We start from the raw sequence: 24,766 nt of genomic DNA, 5'->3' as shown, positions 1-24,766 counted from the left end.
TCAGTTAGATTTACTTCTTTTATTTCTTTCTTCACTATGCCAAGCTAGTTCTTCATGACCAAAATACATTACAATGGACTGAAAAATTTTTAAAGGATATTGATTTTTCAATTTCTTACTGACCTTTATGCATGAAAATAAAGTCATTATCATTAAGCACATTTTCTAGGCTGGTATATAATCATTTATAGGTAAAGACTTTGGCATTTAAGATATTAAACATTTTATGAATTATCAAAATATAATAATTAAACTTGTATCTTCGGCATTATATTGGTCATAATACTTTTCACAGTGTGCAGTACTTGAGTCTGAAGATGGGACACACACACTCATATCCCTCACAATGACCTGTTTTTAAAGTTGTCTAGATAAGCATTTTGGACATTTGGGTTAATGGTTGAAAACAACTGCATTACACTATGTTTATAAGCAAACCAGAACATTTTATTTGTAGTAGTAGCTAAGAAAGTGGCTTTTAATGGATAGTGAAAAAAGGAAGTAGGGAAAGCCCAAGATAATAGATATTTCTTAGGAAATAATTTTAATTGTTCAAAATCTTTCACAGAATCTTATGGAAAAGAGGCAATATTAGTTTAGCATTTGACAGATATGAAAATAACACTCAATAAGAATCTTGCCTAATAATTTAGATCTTGGGTTAGTGTAATTTTGCAGAAGTAAATCTTCAAAGTATAAACAGCAAGGTACCAGTGAACCAAATATAAAGTAGTACTAGGTGATCCTTCACTTTTTATGTTCTTGAAAATGAATACAGTATAATTACGAGCCCTTCATAAAAAATGCCTCTTAAACCATAACTTCAAAGTACCTTGAAGAATATCACATTTTTCAATTCCTAGCCTTCTATTTACACTTATCATATATAAGTAATCATGACAACAGTATTATAAATTGTTTTAAAAAAACAAATATTGTTTTTCTTCCTGACTTTTACTTTGAATCCCTGTTATCAGTTACATTTAGAAGCACCTCCCTGTCAAAGCAGTACAAATAAAGGCATTAATTTAGTATCTAAAAATCAAAGTACTGCTTTATCTATGAAATTATGTGTTATACCTAAAATATGGCAAGGACCATATAAATGTTCCTAGAGACTAATGTCATTATGGACATTAAAAGGTTTGACATATATTTTTTCTAACAATGTAAAAATCAATTAAAAAATACTGGCTAATCACTATTGGACTGATGTTCAAATGCTGAGTTTTAAATTCAACGTTACCTTATCTCTCCTTAAAGATAGGTTGTTATACAAACATGAGAAGTACAGTAAGCTAAAAACTAAAACCTTGCATTAGTATAGCTAAATTTTATATGTAAAGCAGTACCAAATGATGTAACAACCTGTTCACCAGAACAGAGCTTCAAACAACAGTGAAGGAACTGTAGCCCAAAGAAAGAAGAACAATCTGACAGTCAGGCTGTGTTCACATGAATTACTTTAGCCCTACTGTTCCCACGCCTCATATGCCCTACCTTAAACAAAATTGATGAACACAAACTAAGACCAAGAAATTCGGAATTGATGTTCAGTAAAATGCAGTTTGGCTTTCTGCATACATGCTACAGAGCTCGAGTTAACCCAGAAAAATACAAATATTCTTATTGTGGTTACAGATCACAAATGCATATTAGAAAAAGAAAGGTTTGGCATTTAATATGGAAATTTTCCAACATTCTAAGGACATACTAAAGAGGCCAGTAATGAAAGACAATGATAACTAGAACAGCAGGCACAACCATGACTGAGATATACTTTAAGAGCCTACAGATTGAAACAAAACAAGCAAATTAGCAGACATAAAATAGTCTCAATAAATATATGATTCTCCCCCCCTTTATCGCTTATATTTTAGTTTTCTTTTTCAACCCTTAAAACCACTACCTGGAAGTTCTAAGGCTGCGAGACAATGCATTTCTTTCTTTTCTCTTCTCTTAATATAATAAATACTAAATGTAACACAGCTTGTTAACAGTATCATTTGAAACACTGTTCTGATACAACTCAGATCTACTTCTTGAGACTGGTGCTATTTTGCTGATTCAAAAAATACTCGCTTTTGCTTATGATGATCTGGTCCTTGGACAAACTATTCACAATGTAAGTAGACTGTAGCTTGCAAGCCTATCTTATTTTTCAGCATCATTAATAGTACTTTACCTGAATGTACAACAACATGAAAGAGGAGCTTCTAAGTGGAACTTCCTAATGCTCACAGTTTGAAATGGTTTGGAATGGCTGATGAAATGTTAAGGTGTAACTCAGCACACTTACACAGAGGTAGAAGATACCTCTGGCAAATCATAAGGACTGCCCCAGTAAATTAGGTCCAACAATGAAAACGAATTTCAAGATTTGTTTCATTAATAAGAAAGTGTTACAATTAAGTTATGAATCATACCACTTAAGTCCTAAAGCAAACAGAAAACAAAGCCAGTCAAGTTGAGGAGTAATGTTCATGGTTTAAAGCTTATAAGAGGTGAAAATAAAAATAAAATGAGATGTACATAGTTAACATCTCAGTGCCAATGTGCAGTAATACAACTGTTTTATCAGCATGAGAGCTGAATTGATCTCTATGCTAAGACAATATACATGCATTTACCTATTAAATACATATACATCTCATATAAATACACCCTCACAGGAAACACTGACTTTACATTAAATTGCCTTTTGTGAAAACAATTTTGCATTGAAGTACAATAAATTACAATTTGCTGTTGTACAACTTAAAATTCTTAAAACAGTTATTAGAGATGTTTACAAAGAGAATTACAGTAATGTACAAGAGCATTTCAATAAGAATTGGGTGAACAATGTTTAAAGTAAAAAGTTTTATAACCAAGCTGTACGAACATTAGGGGGCTTAGGTCTTAGCAACAGGCCACTGGATTTGTCAAAAACTGCTCCCTCACTCTTACAACTGAGACCACTGGTAGCACTAGATGTCCTGGAAGCGCCTCCTGAAAATACACAAAAAATAAGAAATGATTTGAATTATTTAAACAAAATACATAAATCATCATCTGATAAACTTCCTTTCCTAATTTTAAGTTCAGACTAAATTTTCCTTTCCTAACTCTCTCTCTCTCTCTCTTTTTTTTGATCCTGAGGATATTACTAATTTTAGAGAGAGAGGAAGGAGGGGAGAGAGAATCATCGATCATTTGCCTCCTATATCAATCCCAACTGGGGGGGGGGATTGAGCCTGCAACCTTTGGTATATGGGATGATATTTCAACTAACTAAGCCACACAGCCAGGGCTCACATGTTTTTAATAGTCTAATATAATTTTCAACCAGAAATGCACTTCAGAGTTCCCTGTGGAAGTTAAAAAATATACTACACTAGGGGATTTTGATTCAACAGATTTGGGTGGGAACAGATGTTTTAAATAAATGTTTTAAATGATTCAAGTGCAAAAAACCATATAACCATTAGAGGCCCGGTGCACAAATTCATTCATGCGTGGGGTCCTGCCAGCCCACCCCGATTGGGGTCAATCGGGCTGGGCCGGCCGGGAGGAGGGGCCGTGGGTGGTTGGCCAGCCGGCCCCACCCCCTGGTCAAACTCCCGGCCAAGGGGACAATTTGCCTGTTAGCCTTTTATTATGTAGGATTATACATTTATTCAACAAAAAATGTACCACATTCAAGACCTAATACTTACTAAGCATGAGTTATTGGAACAGACCCCCATCCTAGTCACTATACCAAAGAAGTAATGCTTAGAGAATGATGAATGGAATGACTAGTCATTGGACTGTGTAAGACTCACATGAGCACTGGGGAGTTCTGGCATGGTAAGTGGTTCCAACTTTGTTTTAGTACTGGCTTCTAATTTTTCCAGTTTAGAATGCATATATGAAGCAACAGCACAGACTTCTGTACAGAAAGATATCTGGCCCCCCTGTATGTTGCAGACATCAGCACTGTGGTCATTCTGCCTACATTCTCAGCAACACACCACTGGTCAGATGTGTGAATGACCATATAAAAAGCTTTAAGAAGGATTACATCTTATAACTCTACAGATTGTTGATTTTTGTTTTATTCAGTGAGGAAGACAGAGTATATACAAGGGCTGAAGATATTACCAATAATTCTTAACTGGCTGGGGAAATGTTTTAGCGACTTTTAAAGAGCACATCTATTCATTTCTTCCTTTAATAAATATATTGAAGTTAAAAGTCTCTCTTCCGCCCTAACCGGTTTGGCTCACTGGATAGAGCATCGGCCTGCGGACTCAAGGGTCCCAGGTTCGATTCTGGTCAAGGGCATGTACCTTGGTTGTGGGCACATCCCCAGTGGGGAGTGTGCAGGAGGCAGCTGATCGATGTTTCTCTCTCATCGATGTTTCTAACTCTCTATCCCTCTCCCTTCCTCTCTCTGTAAAAAAATCAATAAAATATATATATTTTTTAAAAAGTCTCTCTTCCATTATCTAAGAAAACTACTGATATTTTCAACTGTTTTTTTCTCCTGGTTTCCTTCCTATGCTGCCATTACCTGCTATAAATGAAACCTGAAATTAAGTGAACTAACACAAACAAAGCATGCCAGTGAAAAAGCATAAAGTGCATTTCAGAAGTCGGCATTTATCATGTCCTGGCCAGGTAGTTCAGGTGGTTAGAGCATTGTCCCGATATGCCAAGGTTGCAGGTTTGATCCCCAGTCAGGGCATACACAAGCATCAACCAATGAATGCATAAATAAGTAAAACAACAAATTGATGTTTCTCTCTCTCTCCCTCTAAAATCAATCAATAAAAATAAATAAAACCCTATTATAAGAAAAAAGACAAAAAGATACAAATAAGTACAAAATAATTGCGAATATGCTTACTTAATGAGCTATACTGGCTGAGAGTCGATCTTGCTCGTCTTAAGGATGGTGATGAGTTGAGATAACCCATATTGCGATGATAGTCCATTAGCTGTTCTGACCGTTTCATGCCAACTGTTGGTTTCACGGCTTCAAGTCTCTTCAATAAAGCCTTCATTTAGAGACAATCAATGTGAAAGTCAGTGTTATATAAATACTAATATTTTTCCAAAAGGAAAACTATTTTTAGAACCTGAAATGGATGAAATTAAATAGAAAAGACTAAATCACTGTTGACATATTTCAAATAATATATTTTCAGGAGAACCTAAGGCAGTGGTTCTCAACCTTCTGGCCCTTTAAATACAGTTCCTCATGTTGTGACCCAACCATAAAATTATTTTCGTTGCTGCTTCATAACTGTAATGTTGCTACTGTTATGAATCGTAATGTAAATATCTGATATGCAGGATGGTCTTAGGCGACCCCTGTGAAAGAGTCGTTTGACCACCAAAGGGGTCGCGACCCACAGGTTGAGAACCGCTGACCTAAGGGCTTTGACCTATCCTATAGCTAACCAAAGCCACTACAATTTTAACAACTGATCACAGGCACACCTCTTTCAGATCAGGTTACAATCTTAGAAAAGATGCTGTAAGGTGAAATACATTAAAGCTGAGTTTCTCATAGAAATGACAAAATGGGAATAATAATGCTAAGAGCCCAGGAATGACCATAAGCTTATTAAAGCTACTATAAATCCTCTATCTGGTTATCCAGCAGTGGCTTTCTACCTGCTTTAAATTTCCAGTAATGACTCCAGGCTGACTAGGACATTGAAGAAAGGCCAAGGGGCAGGGCCCTCCCACTCCTAATTTCTACCGACCCAAGAATGCTTTTTGAATTGTCTGTTTTATATACTGAAGATTCTGCATAAAATTAGTTTGAAAAAAGAAAAGTTTTTGATGTTAAGAAGTTTGAAAATCAACTACAACTATTATAGAATATAAAGCTTTTTAAAGGTTATAAATCAACTAGCCAAGGCAACACAGTATCTAGTAACATAGTATAATAAGATTCAGCAAGAGTCTAATGTATAATGTTCTTAATTTTATTTTTCTTCTTCACAAATCAGGTGAAAGAGTTTCTTTTGTTTGCTTCTCCCAGGCACCATCGAGAAAGGAATATTTAAGTAGACCAATGAATTCGGATTGATCCATGGTTGTGTTTTATTATTCTCTTTATTGATTTAAACTTCCTCTGTAGCACATTGAACTTTATCTAAAAAGAGAATGCTGTTCTGCACCAAGATTCATACTGAAAAATCAGCCTCGTGTTCCATCACAGGACAAGTTTTCCTCTGCACAATGTTTTCCTTCTTCCTCAACTTAAGTTTTAATTGTGGTAAAATATACATAACATAAAATTTATCGTTTAACCATTTTTAAACATAGTTCAGTGGCATTTAGTACATGTACGTAATTGTGAACCATCACATTTCCAGAACTTTTTCTCAACTTGGTAGTTTGTTCTTAGCATCTTCACCCCCTACCCCTCTATTCTGAGGTTCCGTCATCAGTGCTCCTGAACAATCCCAGAGAGGGGGGAGAGGGGGGTAGAACAAGTCAAAATATTCAGGGGAAGAGCCGATTAGAAAAGGGTGAGAAGGAGTTATGTGAATAAATGGAGCTTGGAGACAAATGGCAGAGGTGCAGAACACACGAAGAAGCAGAAAGATCAACTGAGAGAATGCAGCCTGCCAACGATTCTTTTTGCATGAAATGCCCTTCCCCATTTTTTAGCCTTCAAAGGCTAGAAGAGTCAACTCCTCCAAAGCCTTTCCCACCTAGTGTTAGTGGTTCTCTTTGCTGAGCTGAGAGTTATGATTTAAACATGGTTCCATCTGTAAAGTCTATGGTCTTTTTGCCATAACACTGGCTTTCTCTCTTTATAGACAAGAGAAGCTGTATAATTTAGGTAGCAAAACCTCCTAAGATTGTATTTTCTCTCTCTATAGTTTGTAGCTGCTCTGAGCTATGTAAGATACTGGAAGGAATATTAAAAATATATAAAATACTGCCGAAACCGGTTTGGCTCAGTGGATAGAGCGTCGGCCTGCGGACTGAAGGGTCCCAGGTTCGATTCCGGTCAAGGGCATGTACATTGGTTGCGGGCACATCCCCAGTAGGAGATGTGCAGGAGGCAGCTGATCGATGTTTCTCTCTCATCGATGTTTCTGACTCTCTATCTCTCTCCCTTCCTCTCTGTAAAAAATCAATGGAATATATTAAAAAAAAATGTAAAAATCTAATATTCTTTAAAATATATATATATATTTTATATATATAAAATACTGCCTTGTCATGTAATTTATAACGTAGTTGGGAAGAGAATACCATTGCATGTTCTAAGACATTTATAGCGTAGTAAGCAACTTCCTATGTATCACATCATCAATGTATTTCACTGAGCAGAGCTACATCTGCTGTTTTATCTAATTATCCCATTAAATACTCACTGAGCTGTAAGGAGTGAAATAGGCAGAAAACTGGATATTTTCAGTTACTTACAAATTTTATCTTTTTGCTGGTGAAAGTCTCAATATTTTTTTTAACTAAACTCCTAATTTCCTAAATTTTTGGTTAGATGCGCATTTTTCTTTTTATATCATCAAAATCAATTCTGAAATAATTTGTCAATAAGGTAAAAAGTAAACCCATTCTGTAGTCCTGAGATGTCGCTTATCAAGTTTACATGCAGAAACCTGGGGATATAAGAAACATGATTTGGCTCAGCTATCCAAATCATATGGAACCACACCATGTATTAGTCCGTGTGTTATAACTTAACAAGCTAACAAAAATTAAAGAAATACTTTCAGATAGGTCTTGCTTGTGGAAACAATATCAAAACTATGAAGTATTGATTACAGTATAAACCCTAAAATCAAAAGTATACATACGTTTCAGTCTACTCATCAATTTACAACTCCTGGGTAAAACTTAAAAATAATTCAAAATGTTCTAACACTTGTAATAGAGTGATTAATAAAATGTAAGTTACTTAGTCAGAAAGACCTGTATTTAAATCCTGGCTCTGCCACTGATTATGTGACATTGGTCAAATGACTTAATAGGGATATTAACAATGAAATAAACCTCAAGCAATTTGGAGTAATAAGTGAGACAATGGGTATGAAGTGCTCAGAATAGTTCCTGGCATAGAGTAAGAACTTATGAATTGAAAAATGATAAGAATGGTTACTTATGTTCCAGTTTATGGTATACAAAATCTTAGAAATGCTACTGAAATCAGATTTTAATTATGAATCCCAAAATAGTTTGTCTAAATATATATTTTTTCAAATCTTGGAAACATTATTCTTTTTGGAAAGAAAAATAACTTAGCCTGAATGCTGTCTTCAGAGGCAGAAAGGTTAAAACAAATTAATGAATAAATAATGTGTTAATGATTTCTGTCGAGAAGAGTTGCTTTATTGTTTCTAAAGTGATAAAGCAAAGACCCTGAAGGACATTAGGGAGTAACAAGTATCCTACAGTCAGGAAAAATCAGGACCATTCTCCCTATTTTCTACAGATAGAGTCATACTTAGTTATCATTAGGTTTATTTCTCTTATGGGAGGAGACAACAGTCAACAAAGCAGAGAATAAGGAAAGCCAGACTGAATGAACTATGATTTTAAGATCTTAGAACAAAGGTACTGATTATTCAACTAATCAACACTCATACTAGATATGAGTGTGCTATAAATCTTCACTTTGTGACAATGTACCACTCTCCCTTTAACAGTATCCCCATTTAAGAGGTCTAAAATTACTCCTCTAGACTAGAGCAAAGAACAAAAGAAAAAGGATTTTATTTTTTACTTAATTTTTTTTTTATTTATTGATTTAAGAGAGGAAGGGAGAGGGAGTGAGAGAGATAGAAACATCAATGATGAGAGAATCATTGATCGGCTGCCTCCTGCACATCCCCCACTGGGGATTGAGCCTGCAACCCAGGCATGTGCCCTTGACCGGAATTGAACCAGGGACCCTTCAGTCCACAGGCCGATACTCTATCCACTGAGCCAAACCGGTGAGGCCATTTAATGTTTTTAAGAACAGTCTGAATTTCTAAATTTATCCATGCACTACTTTTATTTTAACACAAGAACTCCCGAGTGGAAACATTATGGTCTACTTTATTGTCTACTTCTATTTCTCTGGATTTAAAATTAAAATAAATTAACTTCATTTGAGCTCTAGGCTCTAATTCTGATTCATTCCACCAGGAATATTACTTCTTCCCTCATCTTGCTTCAATTACCCCCCGCGCCCCCCGCCCCTCTTCTTTCACAGCTCAGGAAACTGACATACATTTAAAAGAATGAAATAATCTAATTTCTATCAGAGGGTAAAGTGAAACTATAAAGTACCTTAATAACTCCCCTCTTCTCTGCTCTTTCATTAAAATCATCAATTTATATCATATTCAAATAAAGATAAGAAGATGCGGCTTAACAAGAATATTTCAAAGTTCATGAATTAAAAAAACGAGTCCCCTTTTTGGAAATAATAAAGTTCTAATATAATTGAGTATATAGCAAGCACGCCCTCTACTGGATAAATTTACTTTTTCTTTATTTCCATTGGTAATGAGGGGAGGAGATAGTGATAAACAAATAAGAAATCAAAATTCATCAGAAAGACAGATTAATAGCATGCTTTTAACTCTAAAGCTCAGGACTCAATTGTATACCATATTTTCCTTCTCTTTTTCTACCTTCTCTGCACAGTGGTACTTCTTTGTCTTGAATTGTATTAGTCTAAATACTGGTAGCTTCTGGATTGCTAACAAGTGAAAGTAAGAGTCCTGGAACAGAACTGCTTTAGTCATCATGCCTGTCAGCCATATGAACTGATGATCTCCATCACAAGATGAGAGCAAATGAAGGAATACAAATCATAAAAATTATAAAGTAATGGATGCTGCTTGTGCAGTATATCTGACACAGATATAACTATAAAAATGTGCATGTACATGTGTTTTGACCATGAACAACCTACCAAGCAGATTTAAAAGTATAACAGCTTAGCCCTGGACTGTGTGGCTCAGTTGGTTGGAGCATCATCCTGTGCATCGAATAAATGGGAAGACATACCATATTTCTGTATAGGAAGGTAATACTTTAAGAATGTCAACACTCTGCAATTAAAATGTAAATTTAACATTAATTCCAATAAAAACTTATAATAGATATTTTTAAATTTTGTTTTAGAGAATATCGTTGTTTTGTAATTTAAATTCTTTTATTGTTAAAGTATTACATATGTCTCCTTTTCTTTTTTTAAAAAATTTTTTCATTAGTCATATTTACCAATGGTAAGGGCAGGGAGACAAAGAGAAATATTTAATAACATCCAACACATAGGGATTATAACTAGTACTTTTTATTTTATTTTATTTTTTTATTTTTATTTATTTATTTTTTAAATATATATTTTATTGATTTTTTTACAGAGAGGAAGGGAGAGGGATAGTCAGAAACATTGATGAGAGAGAAACATCGATCAGCTGCCTCCTGCACATCCCAATTAGGGGATGTGCCCGCAACCAAGGTACATGCCCCTGACTGGAACGGAACCTGGGACCCTTCAGTCTGCAGGCTGACGCTCTATCCATTGAGCCAAACCGGCTAGAGCAATATGTCTCCTTTTCTTATAACAGTGGCCCAGTGCATGAATTTGTGCATGGGTGGGGTTCCTCAGCCTGGCCAGCAATTGGGGCCGATTGGGGCCATCTCGCCCAGTCCTGATCAGGGCCAGAGGCCAAACTCCCATGGCCCCTCCCCCCGCTGGCCAGCCCAATTGGGGCCATCGGGGTTGGCTGGCTGGCGGGAGGGACCACCGGAAGTTGGCCAGCCAGGGGGAGGAACCATGGGAGGTTGGGTGTGGGAATGCACTGACCACCAGGCGGCAGCTCCTGCACTGAGCGTCTGGCCCCTGGTGGTCAGTGCACATCATAGCGACTGGTCGACCGCTTGTTGGGTCGTAATGGTCACTTAGGCTTATATATATATATATATAGAATAGGTTTTTTAATGAAAAAATAATAAATCATTATGAAGGATAAATGCAAAGGAACAGACAAGTTTTTGGAAGATATAGAATTAGCTTCAAATTGCTACAATGATGTGCAGAAAACTACCACCTAGCCGGCTATCCATTAACCTCATTTCAACTTGCTTTGTTGCTATCTACTCCTTGCTACATGCAGAGTAACTCTCCTGAAGGATTTAAGACTCTACTAGTATTACAATTTCAGGTAAGTATATAGAAAAATAGGACTGTACTGATGATGAAATATGAGGGTAAATTTTGGAAACTGTTTTAGTAATTGTTAATAAAAGCTTTATCAATTATTTTAAGTTTGAATTTATGTGCTCATTAAAGATTTAATTTTAGTTTAAAACACTATCTGGGTTTAGAATCTTGGCTCAATCACTTACTCACTCTGTGTCCTTGGGCTCATATTTGACACCTCTAAGTCTCAGTTATTTAACTGTAAGATGTGGATAAAAACAGTATCTACCTGAAAGAATTATTGTCAGGATTCAATAAGCTAATATTTGGAAGCTACTAAGAACAATGTCTGGCCCGGCCGGTGTTTCTCAGTATTTGAGCATTGACCTATGAACCACGAGGTCACAGTTTGATTCTGGTCAGGGCACATGCCCTGTGTGGGGCATGCAGGAGGGAGCCGATCAATGATTCTCTTCCATCATTGATGTTTCTGTCTCTCTCTCCCTTTCTCTCTGAAATCAATAAAAATATATTAAAAAAAAGAACAATGCCTGGCATTTAGTAAGAGCTCAGTAAATAGCAGCAATTATTATGAACTGAATTTTATAAAGAAAATAATTGAGGGTGAGGGCAGGACTGGGGGGGGTGGGGGGACAATGGGGGAATAAGGACACATTTGTAATACCTTAATGAATAAAGAAAAAAGATCATGTGCTATGAGTTTTTAATGAGAAGATTTTCAATAGTCCCCACATATATTTCTTAGAACATCAAAGTGTAACTGTATTTTTTAACGATAATGCCTTTCATACATTCAAGTAGCAGACGACAAAATTTGACCTCTTTGAGAACATATATATTCTTTAAAACTAGAGGGCTGGTGCACAGAATTTGTGCACAGAGGCAGGGGGTGTGCCCCTTAGCCTGGCCTGCGCCCTCTTGCAATCCTGGACCCCTCGGACTTGGCCAGCAATCAGGGCCTATCAGGGCTTTCCTTCTCCTGGCTGCCGGCAGCTGGCCCCGCCCCCGCTGCTGCCACTGCTTGCCATCTGTGCGATGCTGCCCCCCCACCCCTGCCACCGGTTGCCTCCCTCTATGGGTGACAGGCGTTGGGTGCGATTGCTTACGGGGCAATTGCTGGCCAGCTATTCACACCTGACAAAGCGACGCTGGCCTGGGCCTCCCTCTGTGGGGCAATCGATCATGGGGCCCCCGGATCAATCACCCCACAGAGGGAGTCCCCACCCACCTGCCGCAGCGCTGTCAGCAGGGTGGCCTGGGTCTCCCTCTGTGGGGTGATCGTGGAGCCCCTCGTCCCACTGAATGCCCCGCTGACCTGGGCCTCCCTCTGAGGGGCAATCGTGGGGAGATGACGGGGTTCCCCCGACCAATCACATCATACCCGCCTTGGCTGGCCTGGCACCAGTGCGTGTCATAGTGTGGTCCTCTGGAAGGTCGTTCGGACAGTCATTCTGCTGTTCAGTTGTTCGGTCGATTTGCATATTATGCTTTTATTATTATAGATTACTAGAGGCCTGTTGCACAAAAAGAATCGTGCAATAGGCCTTCCCTTCCCCTGGCTGCTGGCACCAGTTTTCCTCCAGCACCCGGGACCCAGGCCTTTGCTCCGGCCGGAGCCGCCTTCAGTCTTCGCTGCTCCGGCCAGAGCCGCCTTCAGTCTTCACTCCACCACTTCGCGCCTACGTATGCAAATTAACCGCCATCTTTGTTGGCAGTTAATTTGCATCTCTCACTGATTAGCCCATGGGAGGCGTAGTGAAGGTACGGTCAATTACCATGTTTGTCTATTATTAGATAGGATTATAGATAAGTGATATATAAATTGTGTTAGCTTTCAGGGATACAGTAAAGTGAAATAGATTAAGCTAGTGACTGAATACTTCACAGAGGATATATACATACTAGAGGCCCAGTGCATGAAATTTGTGTACTGGTACGGTTCCTAGCAGCTGCCGGCTGCCGCTCCCTCCTCTCCCCTCCCCCGGCCGCCTGCTGCTGCCACTGCTGCCACCACTGGCCGGGGCCTCCCTCCCTTCCTCCAGCCAGCCCCGCCTCCTGGTCAAATTCCCGAACCACCTCCTGGTCGAGAGGACAATTTGCATACTACGCTTTTATTATACAGGATGACCCTTGGACATCATTTCCTGTACTATTGTAGTGATTTAACAGATGTAGTCAAATAGTTAATGGAGGTTTCAGTATTTTCATTTAAGGTTCCCTTAAAATATGGGTTGTTGAAAAAAGCTACACATTGTACCTTACAGGCTCATAGTTCATCATGTATTTCATGCCAAACACATCTAAATCTATTTTTATATGATTAAGTTTAAATATTGGGCTGTCTTTGGGTTTCCGGTAAGTTGGGTTTAAAAAATCAATACAAATGCATTTCCTTGATGACTAAAAAATTTTTTACTTACCAAATTTTCTCTTTCAATCCTTTGTTGTTCTTTCTGTCTGTTGACAGCACTGTGATATAACTTAGGGGGATGACTATATCTTCTAGGAATCATATTTTTGCTTCCTGGTTTTTCAGCCTGTCTTGACAGTTCTTTCAAAAGCCTCTGATTTTCCCGATCAATCTGTCTCACCTCCTCTCTTGTGAAAGAGTAGTTTCTCCTAGGTGCTGCTGAAGGCTGATCTAAGTGATGTTTCTCTGGTCTCTTTTTATCCAATTCCAGAAAAGCTACAGAAATGAACAATAGAAGGAAAAATGGCTAAAGAAAGTAGCATGAAATATGATGGTATTTGCTTTAATTCTTAAAATTAAAACTACATTTATTCATGAAAAGATATAGATGAAATAATGTTACTGACATCACACTACAATTGTGTAGAAAAAAATCCAGAGGCAGCTTAGCATTTTATGCTTACTGAGTTCTTTGGGAATAAAAGCTATATACCAAACAATAAGAAATGTACATGGTGCTGGTTTTAAGGTAGGTATAATATATGGAAAATGCCCCTGTCAGGTTCATCTTATGTTTCCCCAAGGAAGCTTAATAATTAGGAAGGTTGGAAACCTCTGGTTGAGTGTACCAATATAATACTTAGACAGTTTTTGTTAGGTGGAAGGCATACTTCAAAAATAAAGTGTCCTCAGCAATGACTGGTGAAAACAATGGGTAGAAAATGGCAAAAACAAATGCAGAATATTCTGAAACTTTCCACTTAATCTGAAAATATTTTACTACAGTGTTTTGTATTGGCATTAAAACAAATACTTCTGTAGAAGTCAAACATTTCATTCCTGATTAAACATAAGCCAACATCAATATCCTATATAATAAAAGCCTAGATGGCGTCACACGACGCACTCATGTGATGTTGTCACAAGATGGCCACCACAAGATGGCTGACAGGGGAGGGCAGTTGGGGGCAAACAGGCCAGCAGGGGAGGGCAGTTGGGGGCAACCAGGCCAGCAGGGGAAGGCAATTGGGGGCAATCGGGCTGGCAGGGGAGGGGAGCTGGGGGTGATCGGGCCAGCAGGGGAGCAGTTAGGGGGCAATCAGGCTGGCAGCCAGAAGCGGTTAGGGGCAATAGGCAGGCAGGCGAGCGGTTAGGAGCCAGCAGTCCTGGATTGTGAGGGATATCCAACTGCCAGCAGGGGGATATGCAAGGGGTCCCAGATTGGAGAGGGTGCAGGCCAGTGAGGGACACCCCCCCTTCCGTGCACAAATTTTGTGCACCGGGCCTCTAGTATTGTATAAAAAGTCTGTAACCAAGAAAAATATTTTGCATACTGATTATCACATAAAAGTTTCTAAAACTATTAAGCTTGCTAAATGTTTCAGTTTAAGTCAGTACTAAAATGAATACATTATATCAGATTAGTAATATACTGGCACATTTATTATGTTTTTTACAATATTTTTTTAAAGTAAGCATTACTTGTTTTTACTTGAGTAACTTTGTTAACTCTTTTACTGTCTTAGCGTTTTGTACTATAAGAGGAAGAGGCATTTTTAACCCTCATCTAAAAATGTGACTGGTACAGAAAATTTAAAACATTTGAGCAAGGTCACAAAAACTGTATGTCTAGCTCCCTACATTTAACCATAGACAATCAAAGATTACAGAAACTTAAAATAAATTTTATTAACAGTGATTTCCTGATATAAAATGATGAAATTAATGGTTGGTAATTTGTTGAAAACCAAATGACAAAACCTGAATGAGAACACATTTAGAAAGATATAGAAGGGCTGAACATAATTATCTTGCTTCTAAGAAATGCCCATTTTGTAGAATTTAATAAGGTTTCTATATTAATTTAGCCATAAATGAAAGCCTTTAAAATTAAATTCTAAACAAAATGAAAAGGATACCTTTTTCCTAATGGCATTTAAAAAAAGTTTTAAAAAGTAAAATAAGGCAATAGCTATAAATAAATTAATTATATAAAGGACACTTAACCTAATTCACTTTAAAAATTAGCATTCTAACTCTGATGGAAAAGTATATGGATGGAGTACTTATATACTGAATCCAGGTATCACTATTACGTTTTTTTAAAGTGGCTAAATGCTCAAGTATGAAGCAACTTTAAATATAGGGGTGGGTTTACAGTATAATACAATTAATAAGTGATAATACCAGAACAAACTATCTCATGTACTCACAACTGTAGACCTACTTTTGTCCACCCATTATATGCTCCATTGGTTTTTCCGATTAAGATCTAATTTTTTTTTTTTAACTTGAATAAACTTTCAAGGATGTAGAGAGCGCCTGGGAAAGGCCCCTGAGCTGATTGTCATCTGAATCCAGCGGTGCCCATTAGAGCCATGCCCTGGAAACATACCTTGCCAGAGGCAGGTGTGTTGCCAGCCTGACCTTCAGCTCAGGTGCCAGGGGGTGGGTTTCATTATCTAAATCCAGCCAAGCACCAGGAACAATCACCATTATCTGGGCCCACCCGGAAGTGACGATTACAAAGAAGCCACAAGAATGCACATAATCTCCTTTGTCTTGGGCGTTAAGTAAAACTTCCTGGTATTTTGCTGTATAAAATAAATGCACTATATCTACTCTGGGTCACTGTCTCTCCATCAGAGGACAGCTGCCCCACCCGTCCCCAGCTTTTTCCTTCTCTGTGTCTGTCTCTTTCTTTCATTTCCTCAATCCCCAGACGCCCCTATTCAGGAACCAGACCGCTCTCTAGCTGCGCTGGACACAGAAAAGAGAAATATTTATACAGGGATACAAATATTTATATAAATATATACATATTTAAATTCACATATTTATGAAACATTGTTTTTCTCTAATTTTCTTCAATGAAACAATTTTTTAAAAATCCTCATCCCAGGATATTTTTCCACTGATGTGTTTAGAGAGTGGAAGGGAGGAAGGAGAAGGAGAGGAAGAGAGAGAAACATTGATGAGAGAGAAACATGGATGTGAGAGAAAGACATACATCGGTTGCCTCCTGCACGCTCCCGGGTTGGAGCCTGCAACCGAGATATGTGCCCTTGACTGGGACTCAAACCCGCAATCCTTCTGTCTGCAGGCCAATACTCTAACCATTGGGAAACCTGGCTAGGGCTTCAATAAAAGTTTTGTTCAAACTTGTTACAGTATTTCAATACGTGTCCATCATCACTAGAGCCTTTTCTTAAATTATGTAATTTCATTTACTAGAAGTATCAGCTTTACTTTCACCTAAGCTGAGATACAGACAGCATTTAAAAACTTTGTGTAACGTTACCACTGAAAATTTTATCTCAAGCCATATTAAGACCTTATTCATATAATAGCTCTTAAAAAAAGAACTGTCCTGTAGGCATATTCATGATCCCTATAAAAAAAATGGTATTTGCTTTTTAAAGTGATTTTTTATAAACTTTTTAAAAAAAATCCAAACTTATAAATCGACAGGTCACATTTCGAGAAATAATAATAAAATTTACTAAATTTCTTTGTCTTCTTTGTGAACAAGTTGTCAGGTGATAAATTCGGTGACATTTTCCCAGTCCCAGTCCTCTGAATCTGGCAGGCTTGTGACTATGTAGACCAATATGATACAGCCTAAGTGTGTCTTAGGAGATGCAGCCCCCACCCCCCAACCCCACCCTGCTCCCTGGAATATTTGTCCTTGGGACCTGAGCCACCCTATATGTCTGACTGCCGTGAGCTCAGCTGCCAGGCTGTGAGGCAATCAAACCACATAGAGTGCCACTATGATCCTAGTCTTTGAGTCATCCTAGGTTGCTGCTTTATACATCTAAGTTTTGTGATTTGTTATCAGAGCAGCAGTAACTAATACAAAATTTGGTACCAAGAACTGGGGTGGTACTCTAACAAAAATCTACATTAGAGGGCACTGGCTGAGATCAGGTGACAAGTAGAGCTGGAAGGGCCTAGAAGGGATTGCTGATTAAGTGGATGAAATGGCAGAATTTTAGAAATACTGTTGGCTATTTGACTAGGTACCTACTGCCATTGGTGGACTGGGCTAAGCAGATCTCCACACAGAATGTTGAAAGTATCAGTGATTTATTTTATCCACAATAATTAGAGGATAGAGAGATAGACTAAAAAACGAACCGGTCAGTTTACAAGCAAAATTTAGAGAGAATATAAAAGAGCCAGAACTTACGGGATTCAAAATATACTTTTCCTTTCTACTTCTTCCTGGCAGAAGATTCTCAAAGGACGCAGAGGTACAGGAAACGGAGGAACCACGTCTGAGCAGACTGCGCTGCACTTGGACCTGTTTTAGACCCTGGATTTCGAGGCTGGGGGAGTCTTTCGAAAGGAGAAATGTATTTTTGCGTTTGGGAGAAGTACGTAAAAATTATGTGGACAGAGGATGGACTGAAGAGGTGGTTTTAAAACATGTCCATTAGGTATTTGACATTCTTAAGAGGGAGGGTCTATGCTCTTCCTCTCAAATTTGGGAAGGTCCATTACCATTTACATCAATAGAATATGGAAGAAATGAAGCTATGTGACTTCTGAGGCTAGGTCATAAAAGGTGATGAGGTTTCCATCTTGTTTCCTGGAACACTGAACTTGGAGATCTGAGCCACCATGTGAGAAGTCCAACCACCCTGACGCTGCCATCTGTGAGGAAGCCAAGCAACACAGAGGGCACACGTGGGCCCTCTGCTCAGCAGTCCTGTTCACGTCATCCCAAATCCACACCTAACATGTGAGTGAAGAGCTCTCAGATGATTCTAGTCCCCTGCCTTTAAGTCTCTAAGCATTGGGGTAATTCATTATATAGGAATAGCCACTGATAGGCCACCACTTTAAAAAAATGTATGATAGGAGAGACCAAGATGGCGGCATAGGTAAACACCGCAGACTGCTGCCGCAAACAACCACTTCAAAAATACAACTAAAAGACGGAACGGACATCACCCAGAACCGCAGGAAGGCTGGCTGAGGAGAGACTCTTCAACTAGAAGGAAAAATAACAGCACACCGAGGCTCAGAGGAGGCGCAGTGTGGAAAATACTCAGGTGCGGAGGTGCGCGCGCAAAGCGGGCTGTTTTTGGGGGGGGGGGGGTGTCTAATTGCTCTATTAATCTTTCATAATGATTATGGTTTTGTCAATTTCATCATTGGGTTCTGTTTTGCTTTTATCACACATTGCATATTAATGGCTCTTAAATCTTTTTGGTTTATTTGGTCAGTTTATTAATGTCAAACACTCTTTGTCCCTTTTAGTGCTAAACTCCACTATACACATGTGACAGAAGAGTATAAAAAGCAAATCACGTCAGTATTATTAGTGAAGAGAGTTTTGTCCTTGCCACTCTAAATTCACCAAGCTTCACTTTTAACTCTGCTTCCAGTATTATGTTCTTCAACTGTGAGTCTGGTGCTTCTCTTGATTTTAGATTTTCTCAAATGTTTGGTAACACTTGGTAGTGTGTGAGGACATCTGAGATTTCCTCCTCACCTACTAGAATCCTGTTCACTGCAGCCTGCCAGTAAAGGGACAAAACATGTTGCCAGGGAGGATGTGCTAGTAGCTAATCGCAGTACAGAACCACCCACAGTTTTGCTTTCTTCGGTTTCAGTTATCTGTGGAAAACTGTGGCTCAAAAATATTAAATGGAAAATTCCAGAAATAAACTATTCACAAGTTTTATATTGTGTGCCATTCTGAGTAGCACAATGACACCTCATGCTGTCCCACCTGGGATGTGAACCACCCCTTTGTCCAGCATATCCATGCTGTATCCACCACCCACCCTTAGTCACTTATTAGCTGTCTGGGTTATCAGATCAACTGTAGCAATGGTGCCGTGCTTGTGTTCAAGTAACCCTTATTTTACTTAATAATGACTCTCAAGCCATTCACATTACTTTTTATCAATGTATATGTTCTATTTTATTATTGTTGTTGTTAATCTAATACTATGCCTAATTTATATATTAACTTTATCACAGGTATGTACATATAGGGAAATAACATAGTATATATAGGGTTCAGTACAATCCCATTTCAGGCATCCACATGGTGTCTTGGAATGTATTCCCTGAGGATGAGAGGGGACTACTGTATGGGCATCCTCTTCCTTATCGAGTACAACAGGGTCAGTATCTTCCTCTTAAATAAGGCAGTTTGCTTCATTCCCTCCTATGTTGTTATCAGTTTAGCAGTAAGTTTGACCAGTTTCTTTGTTCAATGCTTCCTTAATCCCATTTCTTTCTCTTACAATAATTTTTCTTCCCAGGATACATATCTATTTCATACAGAATCTATGCAGTAAAATTTGTGGAGCATTTCTAAATTGTCTCTATTTTGCCCTACAGATTCTTCCTAAACTGACCTAATTTTACCTATACCAAGTATTTGAAACATACCTTCTAATCTAGTCATGCCAACTTCTTCACTGTTCTTTAAATATGTGAGATTCATGCCATAACCCAATGCCTAAACTTCTACATACTCTACTACTCTACCTTTTAATGCTCTTTCTGCCTACTCAGGGATTTACAGCTCAAGGTCAAAGAACTAATTCCAACCATACCCTTTTTTGCTATGTACCTAGCAAAGGCAGGCTTGGGGCAGGGGGTGGGAAGTCTCCCAAATCAGCCACCCAATTGACTTAAGAGGCTAAATATTCAGAAATTCTAATAAATTCTTTCAAGGTTTACTTTCATGTTAGATGTCTAATGTTAGTCTACACTGAACTTCCATATATATATAATATATACATATATATATTATATATATGTGTGTGTATATATATATATATATGCTTGTGTTTGTTCCATTTTTTGTTAATCCTCACCCAAGGATATTTTTCCATTGATTTTTAGAAAGTGGAAGGGAGGGGAAGAGACAGAGAGAAACATTGATGTGATCAATTGGTTGCCACCCACACACGCCCCAACCAGGGCCAGGGATTGAGCCTGCAACCGAGGTATGTGCCCTTAACTGGAATCAAGCCTCAACCCTTCAGTTGCAGGCCGACGCTAGGGCTGACACTCTATCCACTGAGCCACATCATCTAGGGCTTCCCTTCTAATGTTTTTCACAGAACCCCAGAAATCTCAATTTAGAATAGGCTTTAGCAACCTATATTAACGCCTCATCTTACAAATGAAAAGACTGGGGCACAGAATAGTTACTGCTGGTCTAGGGTCAAGTGAATGACACTCAGAAGCCTAAAATTTTTATTCCACTTCCAGAATTTTCTTCACCTCACTACATAAGTGCCCAAATTCAACACTGTTTCATATTTCATGGCCCATAATTGGGACACCTGATTTTATATTCTTTTATTAACCTTTGTTTCACATGCTTATTATTTCATAGTTCAAATTTACAAACTTATTAAACTTGTTAACAAAAGTTATTTTAAACCAATAAATAACATTAACACTGTTAACTAGAGGCATCTCTCACTATCTAAACTCTCACCCAATGTTTGCTCTAACGGCTTGCAAAAATTTTTACTCAAAATTCACTATCTGAATCAACAAACTGTTTTAAGTGAAAATGTTTAAATTGAGATGTAGAGTGTGCTGTGTTCCTACCTCAGCTGTTCTGACAGGATCACATCTCATGCTCATAATTATTAAATGTGTTAAGCATTATCACTATCGTCTTCCTTACATTAAGTGAATTTATCTTCCAAGGAAGTGGAAAAGGCTGTGAAGAAATCAAGTAAGAACAAATAGGCCTAGGAAAACCTATATAGTAGTAGTTGAAAGTGATAAAGTGTACTGAGAAATCAATGCAGAAAAGGCATAACCATGTACTTATCTCCATCTTGCATGCTTGCAGTTTAGTTATATGTGGGAAAATAAACTTATTTTTGTGGAAAAATGGAATATTTAATAAAGTTATAATATCAATTACCAGAAAAACATACCTACTAGAAAAATCAATGCAAATTCATAGCATTTAATACTTAAGCTCAATATACCTTTAAGTTTAATGATGAAATTCAATATGTAGTTTTGAAAAAGAAAAATTACCTTTCAAGAGTTGATTCAGGTCCATTGTGTCGTGTATGGCTTTTTGTTTATGTCTACGGTCTAAATTGGAATCTAACACTGAAGACTTCGAGGTGAAATCTACTCCATGTTTTTCTTTCCCTTTTTTGGCTGATTTCAAATTATTTTTAAAATCCTCAACATTTCCATACACTTCTTGACTCACATTTTCTTGTCTTTTAACTTTTACTTTTTGATGGTTTGATGTGTCCAGTTCAAAAGACTGAACAGGGCTGATGTCTGGGGTCGATAAAGGAGTGACATCTGTCACAGTGTCTTCAGATTCCTCAGTGTAGTCACCGACTTTTGATTTAGTACTTGTAGGCTGTGTTCCTGCTGATTTTACTCCTGGTTTACATTTCTGTTTTGGTGACAAGTGGGTTACACCAGAGAGATGTTTCTTTAATGATGGAGATGATTCAGGTGTACAATTATCAGACTCTGCAGTTGAACAATCTGCACCTGAACTTGAAGATGAGGAGGACAAAGAGGAAGAGGAACTACTTTTGGAATACTTTTTACTTACGCCTTTTTTGATATTACTAGATGGTTTAGCTGACTTGGACCTGACATAATGTTTTTTCCCATCATCACTGCTTTCCTCTTCATCTGTATAATAATCATTTTCACCTTCTTTTACCATTTTGGGAATTCTATTTGGAATGGTCAAGTGTATTTTATGTCCTGTTGTAACATCACACAGTTTTTCTGATCTTGAAGAAGTTGTCAATGATAAAGAATTTCTGGTTTGTGCATTATCATTTTCTATAGGGTGTTCTTCTGAAGGAATTTTCTCTTTTCTTTCATTTCCTTTCTCAGCAAGATCATTTTCTTTTCTCTGCATTCCAAATTTCGAGTTTACATTTACTGTATCTTTGTCTATTCTCTCTTTAGGGCAATCATTTTGCTTGCCAAAAACTGAGTTACTTTCACTTTTCTTTGCTTCTTCAAAGTCACTGTCAAAGAAAGAATGGTCCACTTCATCTTCTGATATATCTCTGAAACGATCCATAATGGCAAATATATATCTGAAAAGAAGAAAAATGTAACCATCAGACTAAAGAGCAATTTTGAAATATTTTTTATTTTTACTTAGTAATTTATAGTTTTTCCAAACTGAGAAGTTTGGGTAACATATCAAGAGAAACATGACCCCAAAAAACACACCAAAAAATAACCCAGCGAAATTATAATGGGGCTATAGGAATAATTCCAAGTTGTGCCAATGATCTGAAAAATGGGTTACTATTTTTTTGTAAGATAATTCACCCTGTATTACAAAAAGTCAAGGGCTGAAATAAAAGAGTGTGGTTGGTTGTTCCTTTCTCACTTTGTTGCATGGTTAAGAATACCTTTGAAATTAAAAATTATTTTGTAAGTTTCTTCAATTTTAAAAGCAAATGGTTTCATAGCACACCCCTGAACTGCTTCAATGAAGCAGTTGGTTCTGAGTGCTATAGTGAAGAGTCTAAAATGTGAATCATGATTAAGGGTTTATAGAACAACAGGGCCATATCTAGCAAAAGTAATGACAAAGAATGTATTCAGATACTTAGGACTGATATGGAAAAAGATTTTAGAGCTGTTACTTGTAGCTCCAGAGGTAGAACTTGCATCAACAGATGGAGTGCATGAGAAAGCCGTTCTGAGTTTAACGTTAGGACTGCTCAAAAATGGACTGGGCTACTTTCTAAGATTAGGAGCAAGGAGTGACTAGTGGGATGCTGTAGGGAATTCATGCATTAGGAGTATATGCTGTTTCCCGACCCTATGATTATATGAACCAGGTCTAAATCCCAAAGTCAAATGATTAAATACTATTTTGAAATCCCTGTTTTTCATAGCTAACAATTCCCTGCCTTTCTGTCTCCTTACCAGACTGGGAACTCCTGATAGCTAGCTCATCTTTATATACCGAGTGCCTAAAGTAGGATCTGACAAATATGATTCAAAGACTGTTTAACCAATGCAGGAGTTTGGAGTCAGGAAATGTAAGATTGTGCAGTGGGCCCTAGCTGGTTTGGCTCAGTGGATAGAGCGTGCGCCTGTGGACTGAAGGGTTTGATTCCCATCAAGAGCACATGCCCAGCTTGCGGCTTGATCTCCAGTAGGGGGCGTGCAAGAGGCAGCCAGTCAAGGATTCTCTCTCATCATTGATGTTTCTCTCTGCCTCTCCTTTCCTCTCTGAAATCAATAAAAATATATCTTAAAGAGATTGTGCAAGGGTTCTGCTCTTTGATGTGTAAGCAGAAAAGTTACCTCTTTTGTTTCCCACAATCCTCTCTTTCCCTCCACTCCTCCCCTGACCATACACCCCCCCCATACCCCCCCCCCCCCTTATCTTCATTGACATGGTTCATGCAGGCCCCAGTAGTTTTAAGCATCTGCTTCCCTAAGTGGTCACAGTTCATGCCAGTAGGTGCAGAGCCCAGCGCCTGGGAAACGTCACGTTTAAATGTGGGTTGATAATATCCAACAATACCGTTATCTTAAGGATTTGAGCGCTCAGGATTTAGCTTAATTTACGGAAAAGTTATCCAACAATCCCATCCACTGAGCAATCCTTTAGATAATATTTACTTCAAAACGAGGTTTCAACTTATATTAGAAAATAATAAAAATACGGCGTGGACTTAAAATTAGCAACGGTTCTCTTGACGACACTCTGGGAAAGGGTAAAAACGAAACGATCGGTCCCCGGACCTTCATCCCCCCTGCACGGTGCTCCATGGAAACAGGTGACCTGCGAGGGCTGCCGGGACACTCACCGTGGGCACAGCCCCTCCGGTCTGCAGTGAGATACTAACGCTTTCAAGAGTTATCAGGAAAAAACACATCAGATCCTGGCATTTTTCAAACTGTCATTTTGTTACTGTGACATTAGGTTTCTGTAGTCAGATATACAATATGGCCCAAAGGTAACCGATTGGATACACGACAATCTAGGCCCAAAGAAAACAAGCAAACACCCGCGTTCAGGAACCGGGGCTCCGTTCAGCACTCCCGCCCGACCCCGCGAGGTGCCCGAAGGTAACGGACAGCCTCACGCCTCAGGGTCCAGGTTCAAGTCCGCGGAGGTGGGCGCTGGTGACCTGAGCTCGGCTCCAGGGCTGACCCCGACT

General features: G+C 38.3%; 1 protein-coding gene across 1 annotated transcript; it reads right to left on the bottom strand.

The window, feature by feature from the left end:
• Nucleotides 1–22,703, bottom strand: CFAP97 (cilia and flagella associated protein 97). The gene is made up of 4 exons (XM_005883846.2): nt 21,627–22,703; nt 13,600–13,865; nt 4,874–5,024; nt 1–2,991 (listed from the first exon to the last, which is right to left on the bottom strand). The coding sequence occupies exons 1-4, from the start codon at nt 22,654–22,656 to the stop codon at nt 2,864–2,866; spliced, it is 1,575 nt and encodes a 524-aa protein (XP_005883908.1). The 5' UTR covers nt 22,657–22,703; the 3' UTR covers nt 1–2,863.
• Nucleotides 22,704–24,766: the final 2,063 nt, after the last annotated feature.

This window comes from Myotis brandtii, unplaced genomic scaffold (genome assembly GCF_000412655.1).
Source record: "Myotis brandtii unplaced genomic scaffold, ASM41265v1 scaffold802, whole genome shotgun sequence".
Taxonomy (NCBI): domain Eukaryota; kingdom Metazoa; phylum Chordata; class Mammalia; order Chiroptera; family Vespertilionidae; genus Myotis; species Myotis brandtii.
Note: the sequence above shows the minus strand (reverse complement) of the source record. Positions and strands in the feature narration are given on the sequence as shown.